The sequence below is a fragment of the Neopsephotus bourkii genome, unplaced genomic scaffold (assembly GCF_033783945.1).
Source record: "Neopsephotus bourkii isolate Nb327-2 ecotype Australia unplaced genomic scaffold, CSIRO-AGI_Nbou_v1 NB_259, whole genome shotgun sequence".
Taxonomy (NCBI): Eukaryota; Metazoa; Chordata; class Aves; order Psittaciformes; family Psittacidae; genus Neopsephotus; species Neopsephotus bourkii.
This window is the reverse complement of record NW_026900768.1, coordinates 63,266-72,018: the sequence shown is the minus strand read 5'-3', so window position 1 is coordinate 72,018 and position 8,753 is coordinate 63,266. Positions and strand designations below refer to the sequence as shown.

At 43.4% G+C, this 8,753-nt stretch overlaps 1 protein-coding gene across 1 annotated transcript; it reads left to right on the top strand.

Moving 5' to 3' along the window:
• The first annotated feature begins 2,878 nt into the window (after positions 1 to 2,878).
• On the top strand, positions 2,879 to 6,766 carry LOC133208333 (gamma-aminobutyric acid receptor subunit beta-1-like). Its single transcript, XM_061346140.1, has 4 exons — positions 2,879 to 3,186; positions 3,269 to 3,360; positions 3,445 to 3,512; positions 6,704 to 6,766. The coding sequence occupies exons 1-4, from the start codon at positions 3,101 to 3,103 to the stop codon at positions 6,743 to 6,745; spliced, it is 288 nt and encodes a 95-aa protein (XP_061202124.1). The 5' UTR covers positions 2,879 to 3,100; the 3' UTR covers positions 6,746 to 6,766.
• Positions 6,767 to 8,753: the final 1,987 nt, after the last annotated feature.

Here is an 8,753-nt window from a genome sequence, read left to right as displayed (position 1 = left end):
AACTGAAGCTACCACAATGTCTGGTTGTCTTTAAAAATACTGCAAACTACTGGCAAAAGTGTCCAGACTAACCTTATAGGCTTTTAGGCACAAAGCAGCCTGACACCCAAAAGTACAGAACAGCACATCTACTTATGTAGCTAAATTCTGGGGTGCTCAGCAAGTCCCAACATGCCTAAAAGTCATGTTGGGTACCCATCAGGTTTCATTCAGCCTGAGTGAGTGAGCAAACACCACTGGAATGGATGGAAAGACACACTGCTGTATTTTTAATCAAGTTTATTGACTTCCGAAGAAACTGCAGTTCGAACCACATTTGTAAATTACACCACCAGTTGTCTTCATGAACTGTAAAACTTTTAGAGAATGTTTATGCGCAATGGTGGTAATACCATGGCTTTGGAAGTTTGCTTCTGCCATGGTCACTCATTTTGGACATCACTTGTTCTTTGTAAAAGGGGTCGTTAAAGAGCTGCCAAAGCAATTGTGTCACAAGGAGTATTTTTATCAAAATTATGACAAGATTCTTCTGCACTGGTGGCCTGGAAAAGTATGCTATATTTTCCTATAAACAGATCTTCTGCAAAGAAAGCAGAACTTGAAGTTCTTGAACTTCAGATAAAAGCACTGAGCATTTTAGTTGGTAACACGTGGGAAAGTGGAAGCCCTGCTGGTAGTAAGTTATGTTTTTTAGTCCTAGAAGCAACAGAAGACAGGTCCCAGACATGCTTCCACCATCCACCCAATGGAGCAAAAAGGAACCCTACCACCCCTGCTGTAGCAGTGTAATGTCATGCAGCTATTCCTTTGTGGGGTTACTACAGGACCACATAAACCTCTTTGTTTCCAAGCCGCAGCTACTGAGGGGCCTTTACAGCATTGTCTCAACAGAGCAGGATACTTGCTGTTTCAAGAGTCTAGGTTAGAGCCCAGATCTCCCTAGTGCTCAAGCTGAACAAAATGGGAGTTGAATTTCCACAGTGTGCCACTTTGGGGAAACAGTTATGGCTCATATTTTTAGGATGCTCAGTGGAGGAAGCTTGACACTGGTCTGCAGAAGACAGAACAGCTCAGCTGGTAGAGCTCTCAGAGGAGCCTGTTTGCTGAGGAGAACATCCTCACCCTCTGTGGAAGTACCTGTGTTGGGCTAAAGCATCCTGAAGAGCAGGAGACCTGCAGGGCAGGTTTAGCTCATGCCTCTTACAATCAGATGACAAGCTCCAGAAATGCACCATGGACCAGACTGTATGTAGTCCCACTTAAACTTGAGAAGAAACTTCTTCTCAGTGAGGGTGACAGAACACTGGAACAGGCTGCCCAGGGAGGTTGTGGAGTCTCCTTCTCTGGAGACATTCAAAACCCTCCTGGACACGTTCCTGTGTAACCTTATCTAGGTGTTCCTGCTCCAGCAGGGGGATTGGACTAGATGATCTTTTGAGGTCCCTTCCAATTTCTAACATACTGTGATACTGTGATAGTCCAAACTAAAGCTACCCTGAAATGTACAGAGAATGACAAATCCATATAGAATAAACCCTTGCAATTATGCCTTAAGACAGATTTTGGCAAGCCATGGCAGCAGTCTCCCTTCCACACAGGCATATCTGTATTTCACATGGATTATGACAAAACTAGAATTACCTATGTGACATAATGCTGCACGCCACTAAAACCCAAAAGGGACTCTCACCCCACGGAATATTCCAATCCCATACTTCAGAGGAGCCTGGTAACTTTATCATGGCTATGCTTTCTTAAGTGCTACACCACATTATAATTGAAGACTACTAAAATATGCTAATCATGAGTAGCAAATTTTAAAAACTCTTCCTAAACAGCAATGCTGAAGTACCATTAGTTGAGCTGGGAGATAACATTTGTCAGCAACTAAGGACTAAAATAGGAAGAAATCAAAGATTTGTTCACTATAAAAGTCCTTAAACCAACTGAAAATATTTATTACACTGCTACAAACCATCAGTAAAATAATTCTTTTCATAAACTTGTACTATCATGGTTACGGGAAGTAGCTGTTAGGTTGAAAGACTCCTGTAGGAGTGTGCTCCTTCTGCAAGAGGAACAAATTTGCATTGTTAAAATGATAAAAATTATCATTAGAATTTGTGTCACAAAGTATCTATTTCAATACTCCTGCACTTTTCAAATATCATGGCATATTTCAATCACAAAAGACCCCCAGAAGTCTGCATGGCATTGTAGGAGCCTCAAAACCATCAAATATATATCCCAAGGTCACCACACTCAGGAGTGTATAGCACGGATAAGATGCGTTGAATTTGAAAGGGATAAATGTTACCTGTGCTGAGCTACTGTGCTGGGAAACAGACCAGCACCAGCAAAGTCGTAAATTGCTCAAGTGGCCCCAGCTAGTCAGGGTGTAATACTGCTCAGAGGAGTCAGTCATGGGAAACATGAGGTCAAGCTACATTGGGGCAACAATTTCTAGTCTTTAAAATAAAAAGTCCCCTTCTAAATGCAAGATCAACTACTTTGGTTATAAAGCACCAACTAAAAAATCTGTTGTCGTCTCCTGCATGTGCCACAGCAGGTATTTGTGGGACTGCCACAGCGACAAACCTGCTCAAGCAGCAGCGCTCAGGTTCATGTGTTAATGAATGGATGGTTGATGGATGGAGGGATGCACCTTTAAGCCTTCAGAGCTGGACAAAGCGTCGAAACGTGCAATTGCTTTCCACTTTGCCAACTCCCCTTCACATTACCATCAACATCAGAGCTCATGTGTGAACTTTCACAGAGAAGTGCCCTCAACGATTATTTTCTCTGGAGAAGTTCGAGCCCTGGCGGCAGTGGCTGCCCTGGGCTGTGGCTGTTCCGGGGGCTCCCGGCCAGCCCAGCCAGCCCCTCAGCTTCGCTGCCCGCTGCGGCCCTGCCCTCAGCGCCCGGTCGGGCCCGATCCCGCCAGTGTCACCATACACGGTCCGTGGCGGGCAAAGGTGCGCTCCGCTCCGCGCATGCGTCGTGCAGTAGGGAATTGTTGCTCCCCTCCGCTCCACTCCGCACCAACTTGCAGTCCGCGGCTGTCCTCCCGTGAGGAGGCGGCGGCGCGGCCGGAGCCGGGATGGGGTACGCTATGGCGGCGCGGCGGGATGGCTCGCGCGCCCTGTTGCTGCCGCTGGTACTGGCTGTGGCGTGCGCGGCGCGCAGGTGAGTGCCGCCGGGCCGCGGAAGGGCGTAGGCATGGGGTTGCCCGGCTGCCTCCCTCACCTGCCTGTGCTCCTTCCGGCAGCGCCGACGGGCCCAGCAACATGTCCTACGTGAAGGAGACGGTGGACCGGCTGCTTCAGGGCTACGACATCCGCCTCCGGCCCGACTTCGGAGGTGAGGCTCCCGCGCTGCCCGGACCCCTACCCAGACCCCCGAGGGCTTCCCTCCGCCTAACGCCGCCTCCCGCTCCCCCCGCAGGTCCGCCCGTGGATGTGGGCATGCGGATAGAGATCGCCAGCATCGACGTGGTCTCCGAAGTCAACATGGTGAGTGCTGCCCGCCGCGCCACAGCGCCGCCTGCCGGACGTGCCGCCCCGCCCCTGCGGTGAACGCCCCCGTGGGTGCGCCCAGCCGCGCCGGCAGCACAGTCCCGCAGGGACCGGCTGCAGAGGGGAAGCGAGCACCGAGCGGCAGCGAACACCGTGACACAGCCAAGCACATCGCGGTTGGTAGTAAAAGTTAGCTGAATTGTTGAGATAATGTTTGCTTGCCCGAATGGGCACTCCCTGCCTTCCTGATCAAAATACCTGCTGCAGGTCTGAGGTTTGTGTGCTGCTAGCAGTGGTTTGCCCTTTGTGTAGTCTACAGCTGTCGTCAGAAATGCTGGAGTTTCTGGAGCTGTAGGAGCAGATGGACAGGTGTGCTTTTCTTCCTGTTAAATGATTTAAAGAGTTAGACACTTTGCAAACTAGTGGTATTGAGTAAAAGGTGCAAAAAGAAAAGAAGAAAAAGCTTCTAGAAAATACTCTTTCTTGTAGAAGGAAAAACCCCCACCACTGCAGATTAAGTCCATGAGGACGTTGCCTATCCAACTGTCAAAATCAGAAAAGGCTCCTAGCCTACAGGTGTGAGACAGCTGCGTTTGATGCCAGTTCTGCTGCTGGAAGGAATGCTAACAGACATGCAAGCTTAATGAGCAAAAAATATATCTGTATAGTGCTTGCCTCGTTTGACAGCCTTTTCGCAGAAGAAAACAAAAAAGATAATAATCAGGTACAAGTTTGAATACTTACAAAATCATCTTGAATTAGAATGCAACATGGGTGTTTTGCTCTCACTCTCTTTTCTTATTTTAGGTCTCAAGAAAATCTTAAGATGCTTTCTTTCCATAGGGGAACACCTGTTTAGTTAAAAGTTAGTTAAAAGAAGCTAGAAACCTTACATTTCCATCCCGATCACTTTATTTCACTCAAAAGGGGCAGTTTGACTAAGACTGGTCAAAAAATGTTTTCATTTCATTTCATAAAATGTCACATCTCTCACAGCGGAAGAAAGCAACTTTCCTAGGTACAGGCAATTGAAAAAAAGTCCCCATTCTGAATCAGTCTGAAAGGAGCTTTCCCATATTGCAGGTGCTTAGCTGTACATACCCATGTCTAGAGTGTTTTTTTGTTGCAAGGTCTTTATTGTGTTGCTAAAGACTGTTACATAGTCTTTTGGACAACAAACAATAATTTCATCTGTCTTTGCAGAAATTAGGGGACTGATGTCTCATCTTAAGAAAATTTCTACCTAGTAAAATAATGCTTTATTCTCGCATATTTTTTCTGAGAATCACAGCCTTGAAATGCTTAATGTTGCAGCAACCTGTGAATCATTCACCTTCTCTCCTTTCATTTTAAACTATTGGCTTGTAGATTACTTTTTGTTTAGTAAAAGCTACCATTCTGTGGCTTCAGAGCCAGAAATGTTTACAAAAAGATGCTAGTTTATAGCTTCTGTTGTCTATCGGGCAGTTTTGCTGCTGAAGGAACTGATAACATGAGCAGAGATAGCCACACCTTCATACTGGGAGCTCCTCCTGGCAAGAGAGTCTGGTTGGACTCCACCAGAGCTCTGTTCAGTGAGTCTCACCCTGGCAGTATTGGAGGGAGTTGTTTCATCCCTCGGCTCTCCTCGGGCACATGAAACCTTATTTCCAGAATGACAGAGGCAGCTATTCCAAATCCTGGTACCCAGAGGCAGGATTAAATTTTCTATTCCCATCTCAGTGCTTAAACAAGAGCAAAGATTAAAATAATGATACACACACCCATATATATATATGTAATACACCTAGCCAATGAGGGGGGTGTATTTCTTTGGTATATTAGCTGAGAATTTGTAATGCAGGCTGTCTACCAAGTCAACAGGCTGATCTCTATGTCCAAGTAAACCCAGTTGAAGTATAGACAACAGAGCTATTGTAAATTCTGTGAACATCATCAGTAATAACTGCTCATGCAGCTTGTCTAGTAGTGGCTTCTTCAAATATAGTTAAATGTTGTGAAATACTTCACTAGTAAATGAATCAAGACTTGCAGAGCCTTGAAGTCAGCCTTTATGTTATTTCTCCTGAGTACTTGGCCCTCATCTGTCCAGCTCTTTAAACTGTATTGTTTTATAGCTGCCTGGTAGTTCAATAATACTGTAGTGAGTGGCTATAGCAACTTTTACAGAAGGATTATTTGAAGCTCTCATTATTGTAACTCTCCCATTTGGCATCAGATATTTTGTCATATATTGATTTTTTGCAGGTAATAAGCTGAAGAGCTTGTCAGACATCAAACAAGCAGGAGAAGTAGAATGTAAAAGCTCTAATGACCGTTGCCTGGTTCTTACTGTACTTTCTTCTGAATACCATAAGTTTTAATCTGTTTCCTTGAGATATTCGCATTCTTACTACACTGATTGTAAGCATTCACTTCCAAAAGTACAAGATGACCCTTTGCTTTGTCTTAGTTAATGGCTGTTCAGCTACCTTTCATCCATGACAGGTTTCTTTAGAAGTATGTCATACATTTACATGAATATAGAGAGCTCATTAAGAACCATGCTACAACTATTAAGCTGCTATGACCAGAATTATCTGGTTTACTCTGATACTTTTACATGATTAAGAGAAGGTGCTGCTTGTACATCAAGAATAAAGAATAAAGAATATTCATGATTCATGAAAAAGCACGATTCATGGTAACTACTGTCAAGCTTCAGGGCAAGCAAACAAATAGCATATTGGTGCATCTACTAGGAAACAGTTAAGAAGTAGCTGGACTCTGCAAAGAAAATACACATGCAGTACATGACATAATTTTCTCTAAAATGCTCCTCCTGAGCAGGTGGTCAAACCTTCAAACTAGGGAAAGGATAGCTGTACATGTTCTAAAGTTTTGAAAATTAGTGTACATGATAAAAAACCTCTTAAAATGCAGTTAAAAGAGACACCAAAAAGTTAAATAAAATAAAAAAGCCCATCATTGTAGAGTGGGAACAGTGTTCCTAACTTACCATACTGATTACACTGGTGATGAAGATTTGTTTTGTATGATAGCACATTGAAAGCTTTGTGTCCAAACAAAAAAGAGGGTAAAGAAAACACAGAATATATAATTCTTCTGTTTCTGTGCACCCCAATTCACTTTTACTCAAGGCTCTTGCATTTATCTGATCTTACAAATAAGTCACAAATCTTGCAGAGAAGCAGGATCTCATCTGTTGCCTACTGTTCAAAACTCACTAGCTGGTTCTCAAGATCTCTCCTTAAGTAGTTTCTTTTATGCTGCCAACCTCTCAACCTGTTGGATAACATCTTTTTGCACCAGAAAAAAATTTAGTTTAGCTTAAGGCACTTTCTGTGTCTTTCTGAGAAAACAGATAATTAAACAAACCAGCTGCATAGATTTTTATTTTTTTTTCATCCATTTCACGTGATACCACCCTCTCAGATTCTGTCTCAATCCTTCTAGCCCATATGATTATGTATAAGAAATTGGACATAGAGACAGCATTATCTTCTGGTGCATCTTTGACACCATGGCTTATGCTGAATGATGAAGTCGTGTGTGAAGCACAGAGTAGAGCTGCATGTCACGTTTGATCCTTTACTCTGTCATGACTGCAGAGTATTATTGGTTTGGAGAATGAAGTTTCTCCCACAGTGCTTAGAGCTCCACTGCCTATGTTATCAGAGACCTTTTTCTGCTACACCTGTTTATCTTTCCCTGGAAGCAATACAGTATTTCTCTTTTTTCCTTTTTTCTTGCTTTAGGGCTGCTCCCAGGCCTGCTGCTGAAACACTGGCTTACATTACAAATTGAATCCAAGAGAAATGTGTTTTCTGGTATACTAGAAGTTTTTTATAGCCTTATAAACAGTTCCGTGTCTGAAGGCTTGACTATATTAGTTAGTTTGGAGCATCTTTCTTTGTTCAGTTTGGGCAGTGAACAGTTTGCAAGTGTGAAAAAATGAAAAGTAAACTTGTGTTTTCGCACCACAAGATCTCTAGAAGGAATTTTACTGATTTTCAGAGTGTGTCTTTCTGGGATACTTCATGCTATGTCTGAATTTTTACAGAATAATTTTGCATATAACAGTGTTGATGTATTTTACTTCTTTTCTGATCTGCGCAGGTTTGCTGTATTTACTGTTTATCACCAGTCTAACTGTTCAGTTTCCTTTAAAAAATGACTGAAATCAACAGAATATGTTCCAAACAGCCTGAACATCAGAACCAAGCCAAATGTATAAGCAGCCCCTGTCTGAGCAAATACCACTCTGCAGGTTGAAACAGAGGATTAGACTTTTGTTGAGTTGTATAAACAGTAATAAAGAAGATCATCTGCATCCACAGCTGCATGAACAGGAGCACAGCCCACAGGCTGAGGGAACTGGTTATCTCTATTTAGGACTTGCTAGATGACATCTAGGTTCTGTGTACAGGAAAGAAGCAGAATGCCCAGGGTGGCTCTGCAGTCTCCATCCTTGGTGGTCTGCAAGACCTGGCTGGATCAAGCTGTGAGCAACCTGGTCTGACTTCATAGCCAAATTTTTCTATTTTATAAAATAATAATTGTTTAACACATTCAGGAGGCAGAACTCCCCTTAACATTAATAAATATTCACTGATAGTCCACTCTGCCTACTCTCAAGAGTTCCGAGACAGTCACACAAGGTGAATTTGACAGAATAAATACACAGAAAAGTTTTCAAACTTACCTATAAATCCAAAGCAAGGATATAGATGCCTCCAGGGCCTAAAGGAATGGAAGGGTTTCACCTTACTTTAGGGCTGATGCCAGCCCAGGTAACTGTGGCATCCTGCACTGGTAGGTTTCTAGTCAAAAAGTTGAATCTGTGGGTTTAAACATTCAGGCTGAGTAAGGCTTGGAACCAAGGCACTGAAAGTTTGCTCATTAATCCTGCAGGCCAGTGCTCATACACTGGACTCCAATTTTAGGAATGATAGACTTTCATGTATGGGTGCAGGTTACCTTAAGGCACTTCCTGTAGGCCGAGGGATGCTTAAGGTCTGTTTATAAACATAGAGTTTCACATTTGTTTTGTGCTTTTTCCCTGGCTGAGAATTTAGCATGGTGGCTGTTGTGAATCTCAATGTAGGAAACAATCTACACTAGGAACCAAGTCAGCATTATGAACACCATCTTGTACCCCTTTGCATCAGAGCAGCCAAGTCAAATTTTTTTAACCTTGAGTCTGGTTCCTGGAGAACTAAAAAGTAAAACTGCTTC

Excerpts from the sequence above, each read along its gene's own strand:
- LOC133208333 (XM_061346140.1), top strand. The coding sequence starts at position 3,101 with ATGGGGTACGCTATGGCGGCGCGGCGGGATGGCTCGCGCGCCCTGTTG. Across the intron at positions 3,187-3,268 it reads GTGGCGTGCGCGGCGCGCAG|CGCCGACGGGCCCAGCAACA; the intron begins GTGAGTGCCGCC and ends TCCTTCCGGCAG. Across the intron at positions 3,361-3,444 it reads CCTCCGGCCCGACTTCGGAG|GTCCGCCCGTGGATGTGGGC; the intron begins GTGAGGCTCCCG and ends CTCCCCCCGCAG.